At 37.5% G+C, this 24,748-nt stretch overlaps 1 protein-coding gene across 7 annotated transcripts in view; it reads left to right on the plus strand.

Annotated features, from left to right (window-relative positions):
- SPIDR (scaffold protein involved in DNA repair) overlaps positions 1–24,748 on the plus strand; it is a 579,802-nt gene that overhangs the window by 47,248 nt on the left and 507,806 nt on the right. For 4 of the 7 annotated variants that reach the window (XR_011645614.1, XR_009180381.2, XM_058275512.2 and 1 more), the window contains exons 2-4: positions 16,099–16,254; positions 16,971–17,037; positions 20,567–20,746. The exons of 1 other annotated variant lie outside the window; for it this stretch is intronic. Coding sequence is in view for 4 of the 6 variants with exons in the window: in XM_058275512.2 (XP_058131495.1) it covers positions 16,099–16,254; positions 16,971–17,037; positions 20,567–20,746 (403 nt within the window). In the remaining 2 variants the exon portion in view is untranslated. The remainder of the gene's footprint in view (positions 1–16,098; positions 16,255–16,970; positions 17,038–20,566; positions 20,747–24,748) is intronic. 2 more of the 7 variants (XM_058275514.1, XM_058275513.1) reach the window with 1 other exon arrangement.

Below are 24,748 nucleotides of genomic sequence, written 5' to 3' on the forward strand. Positions count from 1 at the left end.
ATTTATTTATTTATTTAATTTCCCCCCCCTCCCCTGGTTGTCTGTTCTTGGTGTCTATTTTCTGCGTCTTGTTTCTTTGTCCGCGGCACGGGAAGTGTGGGCGGCGCCATTCCTGGGCAGGCTGCTCTTTCTTTTCACGCTGGGCGGCTCTCCTCACGGGCGCACTCCTTGCGCGTGGGGCTCCCCCACGCGGGGGACACCCTTGCGTGGCACGGCACTCCTTGCGCGCTGTGCATATTTCATTGGTCTTTATACCTTTTTTGCCAGTACCACAGTGTTTTGTAGTGGTTTTTGAAACTGAGAAATGTGAGACCTCCAAGATTGTTATTTGTTATTATTATTTTATTTTTTATTTTTTTTATTGACTTTGTAATAATATTACATTAAAAATATATATATATATATGAGGTCCCATTCAACCCCACCCCCCCCACCTCTCCCCCCCCCCCAGCAACACTCATTCCCATCATCATGACACATCCATTGCATTTGGTAAGTACACAAGATTGTTATTTGAAACAAAGATTGGCCAAGTCCCATATTTGATTCCATATGAAGTGTAGGGTTGGCTTTTCCATTTCTGCGAAAAAAGGCTGCTGGGATTTTGACAGATTTGTGTAGTGTCAATACCTTAATATTGTCATCCTAACCATAAACATGGGATGTCTTGCCATTTATTTAGGTCTTCTTTAATTTCTTTATGCAGTGTTCTGAAGTTTTCAATTTAAAAGTGTTTTACCTCTTCAGTTAAATTTATTTCTAGAGGTTGTAAATTGTTTTCTTGATTTCATCTTTGGATTGCTCATTATTGTTATATAGAAATGGATTGTTCATTGTTGTTATATAGAAATACACCTCCTTATGCACAATGGAGCAGAGTCTAAGAGACAGATAAAGTAGATACAATCCCCAGGTATTGGTTCCTTTGAGGGCTAAAGGGACCCACGGGTTCTATGGTCATGGCAGATAGGGTTCACTGCCATGTCAGATGGCCCTTCTTTGGTGCTGGTGTTTCTGCGTGATGAAACTGGACCCAGAGAGGATCTCTTTTCATAAGACTATCATGCTACTTTACTGGATTTGTAGTTGGTATTGGGGTTTAAGATATATTTAGGGGATTGAATCTTTTTACTGACAATATGATAGCCAGGCCCTGAGCCTCAACAGACTCCAGCTCCTACAATCTGATTTATTGGACTCACCTCACTCAGCTAAGATGGAGTTGGAGAAGGACAACCACCACACCATGGAGCCTAGAGTGCCTACAACTGAAAGCAGGAGGATTGCATCCAGTAACCATGTGGAATCTGAGCCTCCTCTTGACATAGAGGTGCAACGGACACAACCAATCCAAGGACCACAGAGAAAAGGTGGCATTGGAGTGGGAAAAGTGGACATGGTGGCTGATGGGTATGGGGAATGGCAGGAAGAGATGAGATGTAGAGGCGCCTTTGGGACTTGGAGTTGCCCTGGATGGTGCTTCAGGGGCAATCACCGGACATAGTAAATCCTCCCAGGGCCCACTGGATGGAATGGGGGAGGGTGTGGGCCATGATGTGGACCAATGACCATGAGGTGCAGAGATACCCAGAGATGTACTTACCAAATGCAATGGATGTGTCATGATGATGGGAGTGAGTGTTGCTGGGGGTGGGGGAAGGGTGCGGTGGGGGTGGTGGGGTTGAATGGGACCTCATATTTTTTTAATGTAATATTTTTACAAAATCAATTAAAAAAAAAAGAAAAAAAAAAAAGAAATACACCTCATGTTTGCATGAGTGTAATCTTGTACCTGAAATCTTGCTGAATTTATTAGTTCTACTAATTTTCTTGTGGGTTATTTGGAATTTTCTATGTAACCAATTATGTCAACCTCAAAGTTTTACTTCTTCCTTTCTGATAAGGATTCCTTTTCTTTTTAAAAAGTGTTTTTTTTTTTTAATTAGAGAAGTGCATTTACAGAACAATCATGCATAGTATATAGGATTCCCATACACCACACTGTTTTTAACACCTTGTGTTGGTGTGGAATATTTGTTACAATTGATGACAGCATATTTTTATAATTATACTACCAACTATAGTCCATGTTTTAATTTAGGATTTACTGTTTTGTGTCGTTCCATGGATTTTTTTTCTTTTTTGCCTAATTCTAACTGCTCTGGCTAGAACTCCTACTACAGTATTTATTAGCAGTGGTGAAAATGGGTATCATTGACTTATTCTTTATTTTTGGGAGAAAGCTCTCAGTCCTTCAAAATTCAGTTTAATGTTACCTGTGGGTTTTTTAATAAATGCCCTTTATCATGTTGAGAGTTTCCTTCTATTCCTACTTCTTTCAGTGTTTTTCCATGAAGGAGTATTGGCTTTTGTCAAACACCTTTTCTGCATTTATTGAGATGATTTTGTGGTGTTTTTCTTTCATTTATTAATTTGTATATTACATTGATATTCTTATATTGAAATAGCTTTGTTTTTCTGGGATAAATCTCACTTGGTTGAAGAATCTTTTTACTGTGCTGTTGCATTTGATTTATTAGTATTTTATTAAAGATTTTTGTTTATATACTCATAAGGGAAATTGGCCTGCTCTTTTCTTTTTTTGAGCTGTCTTTATCTAGCCTTGGTATTGGGGTAATGCATCTTGTAGGATCAGATAGGATGAGTCCATCCTCTTTAGCTTTTTGCAAGAATTTGAGAATGAGTGGTCTTCTTTCTTGATTGAATATTTGGTAGAATTCAGCTGTGAAGCCATCCAGTCCTGGACTTTTATTTGTTGGGAGGGTTTTGATTAGTGATTCAATTTCTTGTTTTTGCTGTGTTGAGATCTTTTTCTTCTTGAGTTTAAGTAAATGTGTATTTCTGAAAATTTGTCCATTGCATCTAGATTATCTAATTTGTTGATATACAGTTGTTCATAGTATTCTCTTACTGTCTTTTCCATTTCTGCAAGATAAGTGGTATAATGTCCCCATTATCATTTCTAATTTTAGATATTTGTCTTTTCCTTTTTTGTTAGTCAAAATAAGTTTTGTCAAGTTTAATCTTTTCAAAGAACCATGTTTTGATCTGTGTATTTTCTCTATTGATTTTCTGTTCTCTCTTTCATTTATTTCCACACTAACCTTTATTATTTCTTTCTTTTATAACAATTTTTTCTTAAAAGTCTATTTTGTTCTTGTGCTAGTATAGTCTCACTCCTGCATCCATATGGTTAATATTTATACGGAATATATTTTTCCATTCATTCATATTTAACCTGTTTTTGTCCTTGGATGTAATGTGAGCTTTTTGTAAACATTATATAGTTGGTGTATGCTTTTTAATCCATTCTGCCAGTCTTTGCCGTTTGATTGGAATGATGAACCCATTTACATTCAAAGTTTTTACTGGTAAGGTGGAAATTCAACCATTTTGCCATTTGTTTTTCTTATATCTTTTTGTGTATCATTTCCTCTATTATGCCTTTTTTCTGTGTAGTTGATCTTTTTTATAGTGACAGTTTGAGTTCCTTCTCATTTCCTTTTTAAAAAATCTTTCCAGATTTTTTTTTTTTTCAGTCACCATGGGCTTTGCATTTGACGTGCTAAAAATCTATTACAATCTCCTTTGGTTTGATGCTAACTTAACCTCAGTAACATATACAATTACTGTTTCTAAAGTCCTCCACGCCATTCCTCTTTTTAAATTATTCTTGTCACATATTTGATCTTTATTCTCTTTGTGTCCAGTAAAAGAAATATGATTGTTATTTATGCATTCATGTTTTAGCTTATTTTGAGGAATTCAATGTAGAGTCACAAATCAAGAATACAATAATTTCTGGTGTTTATATTTATTTATGTAGTTACTTTTGTTATAGGCTTTCATTTCCTCATGTGGCTTCAAGGTATTCTCTGGTATTCTTCCTTTCATCTTCAAGTCCTTCCTGTAGCATTTCTCGTAGGCCAGATGTAGTGCTAACAAACTCCCCCAGCTTTTGTTTATCTTATAATGTCTTGATTTCTCCCTCATTTTTCAGGGACAGTTTTTCCAAACATATTAATAGAATTCTTTTTCAATTTTTGTTTTAATTTCTTTATTAGAGAAGTTTTGGGTTTACAGAACAATCATGCATATATACAGGATTCCTATATACCATTCCACCACCACTACCACCTTGCATTGGTGTGGAACATTTGTTGCAATTGATGATAGCACATTTTAATGATTTTACTATTAAAGTCCATGGTTTAACTTAGGGTTCCTTCTTTGTGTAGGATAGTTCCTAGATTTTTTATTTTAGTTTCTATTCTTTTACCATATATACAATCTAACATTTCCCACTTCTAATCATATTACAGAAAAGGACAAATATTGTATGGTCTCACTGATTTGAAACAATTAGAATAAGCAAATTTATAGAGTCAGGATCTAAAATATAGGTTACCAGGGGGATGGGGTGGGGATAAGGAATGGGAAATTCAGGTTTAAAATACAAAAGGTTTCTATTTGTAATGATGGAAATGTTTAGGTAATGGATGGTGGTAATGGTAGCAAAACATTGTGAATGTAATTAACAGCACAGACATAGAATTCTTGATTGAAAGCCTTTTTCTTGTAGGATTTCAAATATGTCATCCCACTGCTTTCTGACCTCTGTGATTTCTGATGAGAAATTGTCACTTAATCATATTGAGGATCACATGTATGAGTTATTTCTCTTTTTTTGCTTTTAGGATTCTCTTTGTCTTTGGCCTTTGACATTTTGACTGAAGTATCTTAATTGGAATCTCTTTGGATTCATCATATTTGGAGTTTGTGGAGCTTCTAGATGTGTTATTCATATCTTTTGTCAAATTTGAGATGGTTTCAGACGTTATTTCTTCAACTGTTCTTTATGTCCCTCTCTTCTTTTTTTCATTGGAGAATCCCGTAATGTTTATGTTGGTATAATTCATGTTTCACAGGTTTTTTAGGCTCAGCTTTTTTTTTTTTTTTCATTTTTATTTCTGCCCTGCAGGCCAAATAAAATCAGTTAGTCTATTTTCAAGTCACTGACTTTTTTGTTCTGCCTGTTCATAACTGATAGTGAACTCCTGTAGTGACTGTGTAATTTCATTTATTGTACTTTTTATCGTGAGTTTCTGTTAGGTTCCTTCTTGTAATTCTTCCTTTTGTTCATGTGTCATATTTCTGATTTCCATTGATTTCTTTGTCCATTTTTCCTTTAGCTTGTTGAACCTATTTAGAAGAATGGATTTAAATTCTATGATTAGTAATTCCAGCATCTGGCTTCCTTGTGGATAATTTTCATGTCACATTTTTCCCCCCTTTGAAATGGCCATCTCTTCTTAGTTCTTTGTATATCTTGTAATTTTTTTTTAAAGTCTAGATATTTGAATATTCTGATGTATTAACCCTGGAAGTCGATCCCCCCCCCCCCCTTTTCCTGCTGTAGTTTTCTTTGTAAAGGCAGTGGTGTAGATTTGGCCCTGTGTTAAGGTACTCCTTCAGTGTTTCGCCCAATTTATACTGAGCCTATAGATCAGCCCAAGGTGAACAGTTAGGTTCTTCTCAGGGCTCACTGAACATGCATCTTACCCTGAGCATATGTCTTACCCTGGGTATTCAGGGTAGCTTCCATATATTGTTCAGTATATGCAAATACTCCTGAGTGTAGTTTCCATCCCACACTCCGCAGCTTTTCCTCCTGGGTTCCAGGTACTCTGTTTTATGTCTCAACCTCAGTCTTTTGTTCCAGGTGGCTGTGGTTTCCTTGGTTCTGTGCCACCTCTCTATACTGCTTCTCTGCCCTGTGTGAATTTTGGGTTAGGTGAAACAAGTGGACACCGTGAGTCAATCTTTCAGGGAGCAGATTGGAATAGACACACAAATACGCTAAATTTGTGCATTACATGTGTTAATAACCAGATACCAGAGACTCACTGTAAGAACATGGACTGCTGTACTGGGAATGTGAACTGCTGTTAGTCCCACAGACTGCCACACCGCTCCAGGGTGGGGTTGGGACAGGACAAAGGAAGCATCATGTAGCATTCTTAGCAGGTTTTTTTCCTTCTTGAAATATCTTCAAATTTTATGACAGTTGCAATAATAATATAAATCCCATACAGACTACTACGACATACCTCTATCCCCCTATATATCCATTTCTCCAACCTAGCATTTTGCCACATTTGCCATCTCTCTTATCTGTCTATCTACCTGTCTACTTGTCTGTCAATCCACTTTCTGAACACTGGAGTGTAGATTGTATATAACATGTTCCTCACTTAATACACATGTACATTTCTTAAGAACAAGATAATCACTTTTCACTTACATAACCACATTAAATACAGATCTCACATAAAAGAAATTTAACATTGATGTAAACTTGCATTCTTGTATTCCAATCTTTTCATATTATCCAATAATATCCTTTTTGAGTGTTTTTTCCTACATTATTAGATCCCTTCCAGGGTCAAATATTGCACTTAATTGTCCTTGTTCCTTAAGTGTTTTTTCCTTTTTCTTTTCTTTTTTTTTAATTGTGGGTACATATATACAACATAAACTTTTTCTCATCTCAATTACTTCTAAGCTTGTCATTCAGTGGAATTAAAAACATTCACTGTGTTTTGGTACCCTCACCACCTTCCATTACTAAAACCCTCACATCTCCCCAAGTTGAAAACCTACGCTCATTGTGCATTAAGTACCCATTCACTCTGCCCCTGCCCTTGATGATCTGTATTCTACTTTCTTTCTCCAAAAGCTTATACTGTGTATTTTTTGTAGTTACTGTTGGTTTAAATTTAACATCCTAAATCTGTAACAGTCTCATTTGCTTGAAATGCAGAATTCCTTGGCTAAAAACTAATTTTCCACATCAGACTTCTTATAAATCCTCTCTTTCACTCTTGTTCTTGATCTCTCTCTTCATGCAAGTATTTGAAAAGCAAAAATCAATGACAACTGTTGATCTTCCATGGTCCGGGTCCAATCTTATTTTGTAATTCACTCCCCACTCAAAAAGGAACAATGAATTCACCTTGGTCTTTCTCCTTCCTGCTTTTCTGCAGTTAAGAACTTTGTAAATGACTGCCGCAATCGCATTTATAAACCAGGAGTGGTAGTTATACTTATTATGATGTGTTATCATCATCCCTATTCATTTCCACACTTTCATAATAAACCTTATTAAAAATTCTGCATGCATTAGTACCACACAAAGGTAGCACACTAGTATATTATCTAGACTTCTTTAAAAGGTACAGATTCAGGTCTTCGTCCAGGATCATCACTTTCAAATTCTGCCTCCCATCTGACATATTAGGTGTCAGTTTTGCCAAGTTTTCTGCAACTTTAAAACAAGGATATCCTTTTCCCCAGTTTCCAATAATAGTTTCATCATTTCCATTTAAGACCTTAGTAGAACTATGCATAGTATCTATATCTTTTAACAACAGTCTCTTCAAAGCAACCTAGGACTTTTCTACCAAATATCTCACCATTCCACCAGAAAAATACCCCTTACATATTTACAGAGCTGTTCCAACACTTTTGGTAATTACAAGCAGCGGCATCCCATTCCTGGTACCAGTTTCTGTCTTAGTTTGCCAAAGGTCTGCCAATGCAAAGTACCAGAAATGGATTGGCTTTTATAATGGGAATTTTATTTGACAAGCCCACACACCTGCACCAGAACAGTGTCTTCAATAAATGGTTCTAAAATAGCTGGATATTCATATCCAAAAGAAAGAGGATCCCTGTTTTAGTTTGCCAGTGGGCTGCTGATGCAAAGTATCAAAAATGGGTTGGTTTTTATAAAGGGAATTTATTTGGGGTAAAAGCTTACAGTTCCAAATTGCAGTACCATCAGAGGTGCTTTCTCACCAAAGTCAGCTGCCATGTGCTGAAGTAAGATGCCAAAATGGCAGCTTCCTTTTTCTGTGCCTGTCTCTCTGTTTTTGTCAAGACCCAGCGGAAGGGGGGAGATTCAACCATAGTCATGCCCTAAAGAGAGTCTGTCAAGTAATCTAGTCAAAGGGCCCTCAACTGAAGTTAGTGCAGTCAACGAGTATCACACCCACAGGAATATATTAGTTTAAAAACATAATCTTTCTCTTTTTGGGATTCAACAAATTCAAATTGCCACAACCCCTATCTTACACCTTACAGGAAAATTAACTCAAAATGGATCAAGAACCTAAATACAAAAGCTACAACCATAAAACTCCTAGAAGAAAATGTAGGTTAACATCCTTCAAGATCTTGTAGAAGGTGGTAGTTTTTTGTTTTTTTGTTTTTCGTTTTTATTAAATATATCATTCATACGTAAATATACATAAACACTAAGTGTATAATAATAGTTGTGAACTTACAAAACAAACATTTAACATCATACAGGACTCTCTAGGTGGTAGTTTTTTAAACCTTACACCCAAATCACGAGCCAAACACACACAAGTAGATAAATCGTATCTCCTCAAGATTAAACACCTGAATGTGGAAAATCTAGGATCCTTGGCAAAGTATCTATCTTTGTACAGATCAAGGCCATCTTTCTACAGGCCTTGATCTACACAAAGATCAGATCATTGGTCTTTTCTATTTGTGAGTCCATCAGCCCAGTCTTGGCCTAATTCCTTCACCACATTTTTGGTCCCAAGATCATTGAAGATGGAAACTGTTCCACCTTATTTATTATAAATTCATGGCATGCAGCTGAATGCCTTCAACCCAGTGCAGACATTTACTAAATGCTGTGGGTCAATGCTGTCAATGGCTAGAGACTCAGCTTTACTTGAACTGGTACCTGTACAGGGGTTTTGGGGCAGGCCCTTGCTCTTGGCCACCAAGGGAGGGCTGCAGGCACCTTGCTGCTCAGGGCTGGACGTGTAACCTGGACACGGCTTGTTACCTCTTCTCTCTCTTGTTTCTCCATATGGTATGGGACAAGGCTGCTGGCTGCTTTGGGGTCACATCTTTGACCACACTGAGAAAAGAAGTCCCAAGTAGCACCAGTTAGAAAAGTTCTGGAGATAGCCTCTGGAGTGGGTCCTATAGCACCTCTGGACTAATCACTGCTGCAAGGTCTGATGTACTCTGATTGCCCAGAATTGATGGTGGGGGCGCATCAGTTGCTGGAAAAGGAAGAATGGGTGGGCACGTGGGCTGGGTGTCGAGGAGGTGGCCACCGTAAGGTGTGGTTCTAAGAGTGAGTGCTGAGGACAAAGGTGTAGGAGTAGGGATGCGTGACTCTTGTTGGTGAGACTTGGTGTGGAGTAAATTGGCTGGCTGGGAGAGGAAAGGTTGAAATGGGAGGTTGAGCTTGACTGGTGGGTATCTACACTTGGGCTCAGGTACTCATGTCATCTGATTTTTTAGTCAAAAAAAACCTGAAGATGAAAGAGTGCTAGAATTCTGCATTTATGTTAAATTAGGTGGTTCAAGTCCCTGAAGAATTTGAGTATGAATGAAATCCAGAGAAGCAAAGGACAAGCCAAATGTAACCAAAGCAGTGAATGACAGGGCTGAGAAATATTTCACTGCATAAGAAAAGCCCCTGAAAGAAACAAATGAACAAATTAGAATGGGCTAAGAGCAACACAGTGCTTACTAACTAGCTAACTTGCTTAAGATTTTAGACCTGTTAGATTTGAAGGCAACCAGATTATTATTTCTTTTTAATTTAGGTAAATTTTTAGGGTAACAGTATTGGTATTCTTATAAAATAAGACTTGAGCCATTGAATTTATTCAGATACTTAAGAAAATTTTCTGTTTGCATTCAGTTAGATATCTGATTTGTTCTCCAAATTTATCAAATGATAGCCAAAGCAGTTAATCTGTAGAAATTTTCACTTCTTTCAAAGGAGAATAGCCCAAACAAGTATAGTGGCATGCATTTAGTTTTTTTTTTTTTCTTTTCATTTTTTTATTATTATCTTTTTTTTTTTTAAAGATACAAAGATCACACAAAATGTTACAATAAAAATATAAGAGGTTCCCATATACCCCACTCCCCACATCCCCCACTCCTCCCACATTGACAGCTTCTTTCATTAGTGTGGTACATTCATTGCATTTGCTGAGTACATTTTGGAACACTGCTACACAGCACAGATTGTAGTTTATGTTGTAGTTTACACTCTCCCCCAGTCTATTCAGCAGGTTATGGCAAGATATGTAATGTCCTGCATCTGTTCCTGCAATAGCACCGAGGACAACTCCCAAGTCCCAGAAATGTCCCAATATCACATGTCTTTATCCCTCTCCCTGCCTTCAGCAACTCCCATGGCCACTGTCTCCACATCGATGATATAATTCCTTCCATTACAGAGTCACAGTAATTCTATAGTAGAATACCAGTAAGTTTACTCTAATCCATATTTTATTCCTCCATCCCAGGGATGGCAATCCTGGGATGGCAATGCCCACTCCACCTCTAAATTGAGAGGGGCCTTAATCCCACATGGCTGATGGATGGGATTCTCCTGCTTGCAGTTGTAGACTCTCGGTTCCTTGTTATGGTGGTTGACCTGGGTAAGTCCAACGAACTGGAGAGTAGGTGTTGCAACTCTGCTGAGGATCGGGGCCCAGGTGGCACATGGACTGTCCAGAGATTCAAATTTCCTGAGCATCCACCAACCCCAGCACCAACCACAGGTTTGGTAAAAGTGACAGAAGAGGCATGTGTAGAGAAGTCATATCTGAGTCCAACTCCATCACAGTCAGGAGCACAAATTCCAAAGTAGGGCCCACTGGCAAGGCACTGAACTCCAGAGCCATCTGCCATGACTGTAGGACCTGGGTATCTCCATAGCCCTCAGGAGCACCACTATCTGCGGTTGTATCTACTTTGGCTATCTCTGAGATCCTGCTGAGACGTGGATAAGCGCAACCCCTCTGCTGACCTCATAACTCATTCTGAAGTCTCTTAGCCATATAAAGTCATTTGTCTTTACCATTTCCCCCTTTTATTCAGGGTCTTTTTCTAGTCGTATCACCAGCTGGTGCTTGGTAGTAATCCCTTGGCACTAGGGAGGCTCATCCCCTGGAGTCGTGTCCCACTCTGGGGGGAAGGTAATGTGTTTATATGCTGAGTTTGGCTTAGAGAGTGGCCACATGTGAGATGGAGGCTCTCAGGAGCTAACTCTGATGCACTCTGCAGGTCTAGGGCTAGTTGAAATTTCAAGCACACAGGCTCGTAAGTGTAGTTATCAGTTTCAAGGGCCCATCGTTGGACCACCCTTCTTCCCTGGTCTTTGCCCTTGTACTTGGGGGATTGCTGCTGTTTCATTGGGCAGTGCAACAGAGCTCCCCAGGATAGGAACTCAGCACTCCCTCTGTTGTTATGTGAAACTCTACCCACTCTGCCAATACCCAATGAACATCTGAACATATCTATGTACCCTATATGCATGCCCTGGCAAACTCCCTCCCATGCATCCCCCATCAATGACACCCCACACCAGTGCTCCTCCCTGCTATAGTTGAACCCCTCCGTGATCAAAAAGTTCTTAAAAAATGAAGCCTAATACATTGCCATATTCAATTAATAGGAAAATGAAATAGTAATGATAGATTTAAAGATTAGAATTAAAATACATAATAATTTAGAAAAAGAAAGTAAAAAATAAGTTGGGGTATTAAAAAAATGAAAAATATATATACTTTTTTACTTTTTGCCTTTCATCACTGTAATAGTTGTTGCCCTATACGTGCAGTGGCAAGGCAGTGTATTCCATTTCTTCCTTGATGTCTACAAAAAAGTTTTGGTGGTAAAACCACACGTAGAATGTAGGGGACTCCCATATACCCAACATCAAACCCTTTTCCCTTTTCCCCAGCAGTGATCTTTTTACATGTGGATGATCTTTTTACATGTGAATGTTACATTTGCTACAACCGATACACAGTTACTGAAACATAGCTACTAACATGGCTCCATTATGGTTAACATTTTAGACTTTTTGTCTTTACCATTTCCCCCTTTATTCAGGGTCTTTTTCTAGTTGTATCACCAGCTGGTGTTTGCTGGTAATCCCTCAGCACGAGGGAGACTCATCCCCTGGAGTCATGTCCCATGCTGGGGGGAAGGTAATGTGTTTATATGCTGAGTTTGGCTTAGAGAGTGGCCACATGTGAGCAACATGGACATTTACATTTACAATTTATAGTTTTATAAATTTTTGATTCCATTATGGTTTATATTTTAGACTATATAGTTTTCTAAATTTTTGGTGAAATTTAACATGGTCTGTATTCATCATTGCATGATGATATAGAACACTTGCATTGCCCCCAGTTACCCGCTTTTCCGTCTATTCCATTCTTCTCTCCCTCTCCCCTCGGGGCCCACAGTGGCAACCAAGCTTCACTGCTTGAAGGGGAAGGTTCATAGATACTTGCAGCAGTGCTGAGGGCTCGACGCACTGGTCTGTCTCCCCCTTTGGGAGCCACCCATGCTTTCGAGAGACACCCTCCACTCTGTTTGATAACATCAGGCCTCCCCAGGATGGGCGTATAACACCCTGCTCCTCTCTGATATGAATTAAGCAAATCAGGCTGTCTCAGAGAGCTAGAGAGTGGATGATAGGCTTACAGGAAATAGGGAGGGAGAGGAGGGTTGTGAGCCAACACCGACATGGGCGAAACCTATGATAAAGTGGAGATAAGTAGTTGTGCAGTGAATGGATAAGAAAGGGGCATAGGGATACTATTGGTTTAGGGTTTTGCAGACTTGAGGAGGGCTAGGGTTGGGACGATGGGTCACATGGTCCATGGAATTGCGGGGAGAGTTGGGAGGGAGCAGGTGACCTCGGGAGATTGTCAGATATGTGGTTGAAACTATAATGTTGAGAAAACTCTTTAGAAAATATAATAAGGAAGGGTTTAAGGTGTTTGATGGGGGGGCATATGGCACAGGTGCTACCTGGAGCAGGCTTCTAGGGAGTGTGAGTGCTCATCTTGTCGTAGTGTGTTAATAACAGTGGGTGGAGACCCATACAATGAACAGTTTTACAGAGAAAAATTTCAACATGAGTAAATAAAATACATAATCATATTGTAACGAATGGAATGAAAAAATTATTAGAGCAGCAGCAATAGGAAGGAAAGGCTGGGCTGGAACAGGCATATCTTGGTGTAGTAGAGCAATAAAGCAGATTGCCCTCAATTGCTTCTTTCAAAATTTTGTTCCATTGTAAGTATTTATTTCTGCTGGGATCAACCTGTGCTTGTTTTGTTAATTTGAATTTTTTGGGTTACTTTTTATTTTGACAAAATTTTACAGAAAAGTTGTGAGACTATAATAAGGAATTTCCATCACCTTTACCCTGATTCACCAATTTATTACAATTTCCCCCAATCTTTTTCCTTTCTCTTCCCCTGATGCATATATGTTTATAAGTTTTTTCCTATCCTATTTGAGAATAATTGGGAGACAGTGTCCTTTACTCCTAAATACTTAGGTATTTATTTCCTAGAACAAGAATAGTATAATTATAAAAAGAGGAAATTTAAAATTGATACACTATTATCTAATCCACAGTTAATATTTAAATTTTATCAGTTTCCAGTAATATGCTGTATGTGTACTTCCCTCAACCCCCAATCCAGGATCATACATTTCATTTACTCTTCATGCCTCTCTAGTCGTCTTTTAATCTGGAACAGTTCCTCAGATTTTCTTTGTGTTTCTTGAATTTGTTGTTTTTGAGACTTGCAGTTATTTTAGATTTGTCTAATTTTTTCACCTGATTAGATTCAGGTTACGCCTATTTGATAGGAATACCAGAGAAATTTTGTTCTTCTCAGTACATTGTATCAGGGATGCATGATGTCTCTGTCAATATCGATTACTTTATGTCTGCCAGATTTCTTCATTATATAGTTACTATTTCCCCTCTGTACTTTTTATTATTTTTTTTTTATTCCCCTCTCCCTCCCCTGCCCTGCTGTTTTTGCTGTTCATTGTTCATTCGCTGTGTGATCTGTATCTATTTCTGTTTTTGTCTTCTCTTCTTGTCTTTTTCCTCTAGGATTCACCAGAATTTCATCTTGGGGACCTCTGATGTGGAGAGTTACCTTGTCAATTTTACCACCCAGTCTTGATCTCTGCTGGCTTCACCTTGACTCTCCCTCTCGTCTTTTTTTTTGTTGCATCATCATCCTGCTGGGTGACTTACTTGCATGGGCACTGGCTCTCTGCATGGGCACTCGGCTTGCCGTGCGGGCACTCGCATGGGCACTCAGCTTGCCACACAGGCACTTGGCTCACCACGCAGGTACTTGACTCGCCATGTGGGCACTGACTCACTGTGGAGGCATGCTTTCTCTTCTTTTTCACCAGGAGTCCCTAGGAATTGAACCCAGGTTCTCTCATATAGTAGGACTTGAGCCACATCCACTTCCCTCCCCTTTGTAATTAATTAGTGTTTGAGACCAGGTAAATACCCTTTTCTCCTCAGACTTTCACTCACTAGTAATGCATCCATTAATGATTTTTAAAATCTATTATCTACCCACTTGTTGGTTTATTTTTATTAATGTAGATTTATGAATTCTTATTTCATCCAGTGGTTATAATCCGTTACTGTTATTATTTATTCGATGATGAAATTGTCTCACATGTGGCCAATGGGAGACCCTTCATACAGGCTCCTGTGACCTTTTGACATGTTCCATTATTTCTTGAGCACTTTTTTTTAACCTTCCGGTTCAAGATATTCCAGGCTTATCTTGGATTTTCCCTCTCTCAGGCCTGGAATCACCCATTTCTTTACAGAGCCAATTTAAGCTGATTATGTGTTGACTTGATTTTCAAGAGTTAAAAAGAGAATTGGCTCTAAATAGACCAAAATCATATTTCCCAGCTTCTTTACTGTTCTAAATAGGTAAGTCACCTGTTTAGAGCTGTCAGGGGAAACTGCACACAGATGGCGGATAAACACAGGTGATAGGTGCCTGGTACTCTTAAGAATTACTGCCCATACCAAAGGAATTTTCACATGAGGAGGCACATGCTTAGAGCTGTTGAAATACCATCTATGTTATGGCTGAATTCAGTTTTATGAATTTTTCCTTTCCCCATGTTAATGAAGTTTTAATGTTATATTTTAATCTTAATTTATTATTTATTTTGCTATAGTGGTGTAGATGAGTAATATTTCTGATGATGTGTTCAAATCATAATAATTGGCTATAACCTGATTCCTACCTAAAATCTAAAATTTTCCTTAAAATAGAATGATAATTAAAACTATAAAGTTATAGATATTTTTTGTAAAAAAAAAGTTTAAAAATGTTGGAGAAAATGAGTCAGTGCTATCACTACTAGTAGCTATAAAATCCTTGGCTCACATTTTCTTCCCCTGAGTATCTTAAATATGTTAAATATGTTATTTTAGTTTCATTGACAGCCATAAAATGTTGCTGTCAATGCCAGGTGATAACGTAAATTTTATTCACTTATAAAATCATTTGTTCTTTTTGCCTAAATGCTTAAAGGATTTTTTTTTTTAAGTCTAGTGATTTTAATAGAATATATCTTGGACTTGGTTGATATTCTCAGGTATTTCTTTTCCTTTTTTCTGCTGCCCTGTGCTGCTAAACTGATTCCATTCCCAGCAGTTTCTCCTTAGTGTGGGGTTCTGTCCTGGCAGGGAGTCGTAGCTGGCCAGTTTCAGGTTTCTTGGATTGCTTCCACCCTTTGGATCTTAGGGAGGGCCCCTAGCCCTTATGTTGTTTACGAGTTGGCCGCCTCTACTTCGTCAATATCTGTTGTTGATATTAGGGCTGCACAGCTCTCACATCCTTCCTGTGCCCCACTGTCTCCCTCTACTTCTCTTGCCATGCAGGATTTAGGAGTATTGTTTGTTTGTTCTCACCCACTTGGACTTCAGTGTTGTTCTCTAGTGTTAAGTGTTGCCTCTGCAGTTTCGGTTTTGCTCTCTGGTAGCAAAATGAGGATTCAGAGACATTAAAAAATAATGCCTTATTGCAGCTGTCTTACTGGATTTCCACATGGTTAAATGTCAATTTAATGTATATTTAATGAAATTGATTTCCTTATTTTTATTTTTTTCTTTAACAATCATCTCTATAGAGAAAAAGAAATTGGGGTGTAGAATACCCATCCTTTCCAGGAGAGAAGGACCTTCAGTGCAGAGAAGCAGGTCTGAAGACAGTAGGTGCAGCAGCAGCCCTATCAGAAGCCTGGCTCAGGTGTGGGGAAGGATTTCAGGACACTCCTGGGACTCCGGTAAATCGTGGTGAAATTATTTTCCTGGGTACCAAGAAATAATCCTAGATTCCTGAGTGTTCAGGCCACTGTAATTTTTTCTTTTGTAATTCTCTTTCTTATTTTCTTTCAAAATACTGTAATTGATATGTTACTTTATTCCCCTTATTCCTTGATTTCCTTTAATAATGGTGGCAAGTTAGCATTCACCTCATTATGGTATGCAGAACCTTTCTACTAGTTTGTCAGTGAAGGATACATATTGGGAATGGTCTCAGAAGATTAAACGGTAACACACACTACTTTTCACAAGTAGTGTATTTATGAAATGTTTATATATGCATAATGTTTTGGCATTGAGATGTTTTGGTTAATTTTTGTTATATGTGGCAACTTTTAAATACTTTAGAATACAGAGAAGTGCTATTATAAACTCTAAAAAGATTATTTGGTTACAGGGAGTAATGAGAATCTCACAGTTGTGTTTATGAACAGTTATTCATATCTACTGTTAATGTGAAGTTTTGATCAGCCAGCTCTGTTTAGATTCTGGAAAAACAAAAATAAAGACTTATAACCAAATAAAGAGTAGGTGTTCTGGAAATACTTATACTGGCAAATATAAGTAAAAGAAAACAGGGAGGAAGATGTTAAGGAGGAGGTTCTGTATATTTTACAAAATGCTGTTTTTTAGTCCTTGTCACTTAAAATACTGCCTTATTTTCTTTTGCCTGTAGGCATTAACAGCTAAAAAGAAGACGATTACAGAAAAGCATCTTGAATTTTCTCCTAGATCCAAAGAGGGTAATATTATTTTTGTTGATTACTTGACATTATTTTTGTTGATTTCTTCATGGGGAAGGGTTAAGGCTGATCTATTCTTCTTCAATTTATTTAGTTTCTTTTTAGAAGTTATTTACATAATTTGGATAGGGTAATCATTATTTGAAAACATCAAAACAATATGAAAAAGAATATTTGAGAAATCTGTTTCTGTCACCATCTAACCTGTTTTTCCTGTTCCCTATAGGAAATTATTTGAATTTTTTGTGCATCCTTCCTGGGTTCGCTTTTATCTCAGAGCTCAGTAGGTTAGCTCAGGTTCATTGCTCCAGGGTTTAAAAAAAAATTCAACTTGAGAAGTAAAGTTGTGGCCCATGATATAAGGACTGTACTCCTTTAGGCTATGGAATTCTTACTTGGTGAATTAGTTAGGGAAGGCTTTCAGCTACAAACAGTAGGAAACCATTAGAGCATTTGAACAAATAGAGTTGAATTAATCCCCTGCAACAAGAAGTGTAGGGGCCCAGATTCAGTTTCTAAATTGTGCAGTGCCACCCTCAACATGGGGTTTGTTCTTACGCCATGAGGTGGTAGCTGTATGTTCAAGACAAATTCTTGGTAAGAGTGAAGACTCTAAGTATTTTCTCCAAATGAGGTTTGTCTTTCATCTGGAAGGAATGCTCTCCCCAGGGACCTCTATCTTTGGCCAGAACCTGTTACATAAGGTCACCTCCATTGAAGAGACTACAGGAAAATTAGGATTGTTAAGCAGTTACGGTGCTGCCCCAAGAAAATTGGGGTTTTGCTAGTAGGGAAAATGAGGGGGGGGGATATTAGGTATCCACCTGGCTCTGTTGCCACCCTCGATTACTCTGGGGTGGGGTGGGGTTGGGGGTGGAAGAGTGAGGACTTGCGACTACAAGAGTGTGTCCTGATTTGGCCCTCCTAAGTCATCCTGATGGGGTAATCTTGACAAAGTGAGTTAAATACTCTGAGTCTCAGTTTCTACATTGGTAAAATGGACATACTAATGTGGGTCTGATTGTACATACTAAGTTAGCTAAAAATGTAGATAAAATACCTACTTCAGAGGCTTACATTTAGTAGGTACTTAATAATGCCAGAAATTGCTGTTTATGTCTAAGGCAGAAATAGCAATGTGAAAGGCTGCTCAGAATTCTGCAGAGTGGAAGGACTTTCTGTGACTGTGACTAAATTATTTCACTAACATTAAGGTTTTTTTCCCTAAGTAAGTAGAAAATAAAATTTGACCAGATTTTTAAAAAATTCGTGAACTACTGTGTTATAAAATAAACTAGCATATAATCTTCTTGTAGTAGACATAATCTTCTAATGGAGCTGTAGAATTGTATTTTTATTAGTGCTGTGATATTCAAAGGTCAATATAATTCTGATTCCTAAGCCTTCATGATATATTGTATGGAAAAACAGTATTTTTTTAAAAAAAAACAAGTGTGGTTTTTAGAATTTGAAATAAATGTTGTCATATTCAACTTTGAGGGAGAAAGAAATGTTAAATAAGTTGCTACTTTGTATTAATAGTTAATTATGCGAAGATCTTCAGGATGATTTCCTGATGCCAGTACAACTGTGCGTACTTTGTCATACTTTCTACTCTGTAGAATGAAAGGCTGAGTTTGTATCAGTGTACAATTACTTTATTTGTATCATATGTGGCTTAAGGCTAGAAAGTAGTTACTATTTAATAAAGATTTACATATAGAGATTGACAGGAAAAGAGACTTAAAGCATTTCATAGAACCGGTCCTTTTTAAAATAGTAGCTTTATCTAAAGTATCAATTTAAGAGAGTATATTCTACAAAATTTCCAAGTTAAAAATTCTATCCACATTTGGGTTGTGGAAGTAGTATTTTTATGAGAGTTGAGAGACAGAAGAAGAAGAATATACTTTTGCAAAGTGTGCAGAAGGGCAGAAAAGAGGACATTTAGAACTAGAGAAGACTGAAAAAGGAAGGTAATAGAGGAGTATGGGAAGGGATGGAAGAAATGAGCAAATGAATGTTGGCAAAGGTTTAGGGCGAAGCAAAAAGATAAAAACTTGTGATTTAAAGAGCTGGACCCTGTACAGGTAGTGATTTTTCTTGAAAAGCTTGAACTTAAAACATTTATTTACCAAGCAAAATAAAATTGGGGAAAATGAGAAATGGTATTGAATTTTTTCTGAAATGCCCAGCACGGTATTTTCTCAAAATCTTGGCTTGTTCAGTGACTTCAGAATATCATGTCCTTAGGGAGGCATTGTTCAACTTTATATCCTAGATGCTTGCACAATATGTGACACGCTGTGGTCACACAGAAATGTTTGTAAATGCGTGGTAACTGCTCTCATGGTCTGGCTGATGGTCTTTCTAGAATACCTTTGGAATAGGCCTTGACCTCAAGAGCACCTCTTTCCCCAAGTAAAATGAATTGCTGACTAGTAAGTTCCTGATAGTGATTTCACCTATAAAACCTAAGTAACTTTTGAAGAAAATAGTGTTTGAACTATAATACCCTTAAGCTAAAGACAGAAAAAAATCTACACACACACACATATATATAAACATGTTTGTTTTAAATTATGGTAACATATATCACATAAAATTTGCCATTTTAACCACTTTTGAATATACAGTTTAGTGGAATTAATTATTTTTACAGTGTTGTGCTACCATCAGCACTATCCATTACCAAACTTTTTTCTTTATTGCAAACAAAAACTCTGTGCCCATTAAGCAATAACTTCCCATCTCCCGTCCTTATCTTGGCCCCTGGTAACTTCTAATCTACTTTCTGTCTCTATGAATTTGCTCATTCTAGATATTTCATATGAGTGTACTCATATAATATTTGCCTTTTCGGTTTTGGCTTATTTCACTTAACACAATGCTTAATGTTTTCAGGGTTCATCCATGTTGTAGCATGTATCAGTACTTCATTCCTTTTTGTGGCTGAATAAATTCCATTTTATATGCCACATTTTGCTTATGCATTCATCTGTTGGTGGATATTTGGATTGTTTCTACCTTTGGCATTGTGAGTAATACTGCTATGAACATTGGTGCACAAGTATCTGTTTGGTCCTTAATTGTTTTGGTATCTCTCTGTTATTTCTTACAATTGTTTGTGAATCTACTGTTAGCTGAGATAAAAAGTTTATATAAACAAAAGAGTTTGCTGTTAAGTATTTTACAAAAGCATATTGCCGCTACCAGAGCTTTTACTCTGGTAAAGGGAGGTGCAAAGAAACATTTGTTTTTCATGAGTATTTTGTGGTCTGTTTTTCTTTTGTTTGTTTCATCAGCTATTTTAAGGATTTATAATCTGTAATTATTACTTCAGAATCTTAGCCAGGTTATATATAGAACTTTAGGCAAAAGGATGTGGCCTAAGACATTGCTTCCATTATCATCAGATTTTTGTGTATTTCACTTTAGCAAAATAAAATGGATAAATTCTTATCCAATATATTGCCAGTTTGGTTGATCATATTTAGTTGTGTTTTTTTTTTTTCTTTTTGTTTAATAGAAAAGTCGACATCTAAGTGTGAAAATGTGCCTACAGATTTAACAGGGAATTCCAGCAGAAGTGATCTGTCAGATGAAAATAAGATACTTTCTAAATCACAGAACGATAATGGGCATGGTTATAGAATAGACCGGTTTTATAACAAGAATACTTTGTGTCCAGAAGATGGTCCTAGTGAAGGTAAATTCATATTTTGTAAGAATTCCAGTTTCTGTTATATATTGGGTTTAAAGTAGGAAAAAATGAGTATATTCCATTTCTGATAGTTATGATTATGCTCTCAATTTGTACCATCTTCTGTGATAAGCCCTTTAGAAGCATTTTCTCATGTAATATTTCTAACAGTGAATTTGAGATAGGTATTATTGTTTTTATAGTTAATAACTTAAGCTTATACATGTTAGAAATGGCTGGGATTTTAAGTCTTTTTGACTCCAAAGCCAGTTCTGTCAACTGTTAAATGAAGCTATACCTATATTGTCTCCTTGTTAACTTTTTTTTTTGTCTGGGGGCTGGGTTATATACTATGACAGCCTCTGTGTGGTAGAAATGATAACATTGCATGTTATTTAGGGCAGTTTAGAGCAGGTTTCTCAGCCTCAACACTGCTGGCATTTTGAATTTTGGGGTCTGTCCTGTGTATTGTAGAGTGTTTAGTGGCATTTCTGGCCTCTGTCCATTAGATGCCAGTAACACTCCCACCCCAGATGTGATCACTAAAATTGTCTTCATTGTTGCCTCCTGTTCTCTATAGGACAAAGTCCCCCTTAGTTGAGAACCACTGACCTAGACGTGTATAGAAATCATGTTCTTTTACAAATTTTAAATATGGAATTCATTCATAGTATTTAAAAGTTCCAGTTTTTTTTCAAAGTAAGCTATGATTTTTAACCCTGAAAGTTAATGATTGTTAATTAGATTAGGTCTATAAAGACAGCCCCCGTGGAACTTCTTTTAACCATTTTGTTTGCCATTTTGGAGACTACCATTGCTGTTTTAGTAATTAGGAGATAAGTTGTACATAAAAATCATAGGGCTTATCTTGTTAATCCAACTATATTTAATGGAATTCATTGTTATGTAACCCTTATTTTGACTTCAAACATTTCATGACACAATTTCAGTATTAAAAACTTTATGCTGAAGATGCAGCAAATAAACACAGAGAACAGACAACTGGGGTGGGAGGAGGAAGGGGAGAGAAATAAATGAATAAATAAATCATAAAAAACAAACAAACAAAAACTTGATGCTTTATGTTGAATTGTATGGTATGTGAATTGTATCTCAGTAAATGAAGCTGATGTTAAAAAAATAAAAACTATGCTCTCTTCAATTAAAAGAGATATTCCTCGATTCTTTGGGTTAATTACTTTATAATGAGTTAAGAAATTGTTGACTTCTCTTAAATAAGTTGAGCATTAGGTTACAATTAAGGAAATGATCCTTTGAAATATGTCTAGCATTGTATATAACTGCTATCCCTTTCCCCTACCTCCATCGATAACAACTATTAGCATTTATCAAGTTCTTGTTTTGTCTCAGACTCTTGGCTTCACTTATATAGGTTATTTCCTTTGATATCTACTGTAGCCTGTGAACTAAAAAGTGTCCTTGTTTTACAGAAGAAAATTGGGACTTGGAAGTCAAGTAACTTGCCTAGATTTTCGTAATTAATAAGCGTGCCTGTTGCATTTCAGACCTGAGACATCTAATTTCAAAGCTGTGTACTTCATCACTGGTGGTTACTAAGCCCTGCTTTATATCAGAATTACCTGGCAAGCTTTCAAAAACTATCCCTAGACTTTCTTCTAGCGTACTGGGGCCATTACGCACAGGATTGGGAAAATCCCCAAACTAAAACATGTCAAAATATTTTTCCTCTTTTAAATAAAGTTTTTCCCCCTCCATTTGATGTGACCTTGATAAGAAGTCTTAATTTATTGGGGGACTCAGTTTCCTCAGCTGTAAAATGCAAATCTTAGTCATATAATTTTCTTGGCTGCTTTGTAAAACTGTTGTGACTAAATGAAAGCCTCTCTTCTTTGTGATGTATTATTTTATAATAATCATCACATTGCAGTATAAGTGCATATTCATTCTTGGGCTTCTCCAAGGTGGAAATGGTGTTCTGTAGTCTGTTCTTTATTTGTTTATTTTATGTTATCTAGAATGGTGTAATAGACCCCTAGTATACTCTTATTTTACTGAACGTGTGAATGAATCAGTGAGTACTGCACAAATGTTTGGTACTGACAGCAGCAGCAGCTCTGAAGGCACTTACATTTGTCCCTTTGCTCTCCATGGCTTCCTGCTATAATGGTTCAACAATAAGGAGAATTTTTTTGACTGGATTCTATGCCTATGTTAGATCTGGAAATAATTGCCATTATGTAGTCCACATCTCTCAGTGGTGGTCTGTCTCTAGTATTTTGCAGTTATTTTTGAGGACTTTTACTCTGTCTTCTGGAACAACAATATTAGACTAAAGGAAACAGTGGTGGTGTTTATTAATGCCACTTTTACCTTTTTTCCTTTTTTTAAAAAATTCCCTTCAGGTATTAAATCTAGCAATTTTTTGTTTTTAGTATCACTTTTATCTAAAAGTAAGATTGTTGATATTAGACCTCTGAGACAGGATCAAGGTAACTAATTTAGTAACTAAATAGCTGTTAGGGAGTACTTGTGGTTTGTATTGTAGGAAAGGTTTCTATTGTATGCTGTACCTCAGAGACTAGTTTTTTTTTTTTAATTTATTTTATTTATTTCTCTCCCCTTCCCCGCCCCAGTTGTCTGTTCTCTGTGTCTATTTGCTGCATGTTCTTCTTTGTCTGCTTCTGTTGTTGTCAGCAGCATGGGAATCTGTGTTTCTTTTTGTTGCGTCGTCTTGTTGTGTCAGCTCTGTGTGTGTGTGGCGCCATTCCTGGGCAGGCTGAACTTTCTTTCATGCTGGGCGGCTCTCCTTACGGGGTGCACTCCTTGCGCATGGGGTTTCCCTACATGGGGACACTCCTGCGTGGCATGGCACTCCTTGTGCGCATCAGCACTGCGTGTGGGCCAGCTCCACATGGGTCAAGGAGGCCCGGGGTTTGAACCGCAGACCTCCCATGTGGTAGATGGACGCCCTAACTGCTGGGCCAAGTCCGCTTCCCGAGACTAATTTATCTTTAATCACTTTTCATTTTTTGAACATAGCTGATTAGAATTATTATATATGATTATTTAATATATGAGAAAAATTTAACTTTCTTAATTAAAAATTTGAAAGGCTAGCATTTAGGAAATGCTTATGAAATGAAAAACTGAATTTACTCTGTTTCCTCATGAAAGAAATCTAAAAAATTTTGGGGTGAAAATGTTTGAAAATGGCTTTATTGATAGGGCTTGGTTAAGTACACTGTGGTTCAACTATGCACTAAAGTATTATATTATAGAAAAGAATGAAAATGATGCTCCCTGCTTACTGATATAGTGTTATGTTATTAAGTGAAAAAAACAAGGCAAATAAGAAAGGAGGAAAAAAATAAGAATATGTATTTTATTTGCTTGAACATGCTGGAGAATCTATGGAAGGCTAGAACAACTCATAAAAGTTTTTTTTTTTTTTTAAAGATTTATTTTTATTTATTTAATTTCCCCCCCTTCCCCTGGTTGTCTGCTCTTGGTGTCTGTTTGCTGCGTCTTGTTTCTTTGTCCGCTTCCGTTGTCGTCAGCGACACGGGAAGTGTGGGCGGCACCATTCCTGGGCAGGCTGCACTCTCCCTTCACGCTGGGTGGCTCTCCTCACGGGCGCACTCCCCGCGCGTGGGGCTCCCCCACGCGGGGGCCACCCCTGCGCAGCATGGCACCCCCCCGCGCGCATCAGCACCGCGCATGGCCAGCTCCACACGGGTCAAGGAGGCCCGGGCCCGAACCGCGGACCTCCCATATGGTAGACGGAGGCCCCAACCACTGGGCCAAAGTCCGTTTCCCATAAAAGTATTTAACTGAGAATTGGGGTGGGGTGAGACTGGAGAGAAGTGGGATGGTGAGAAATAAGAGTAAGAATATACTTTTTACTATATACCTTTTGATATATTTTTAAAACTTACTGAGCTACATGGATGTATTCAAAATTTAAAGATGAAAAGAAAAACTAAGGAGATATAAAATTAAGCTAACTGTGATTAAAATTTTATTTTA

The sequence above is a fragment of the Dasypus novemcinctus genome, chromosome 14 (genome assembly GCF_030445035.2).
Source record: "Dasypus novemcinctus isolate mDasNov1 chromosome 14, mDasNov1.1.hap2, whole genome shotgun sequence".
Classification (NCBI taxonomy): Eukaryota; Metazoa; Chordata; class Mammalia; order Cingulata; family Dasypodidae; genus Dasypus; species Dasypus novemcinctus.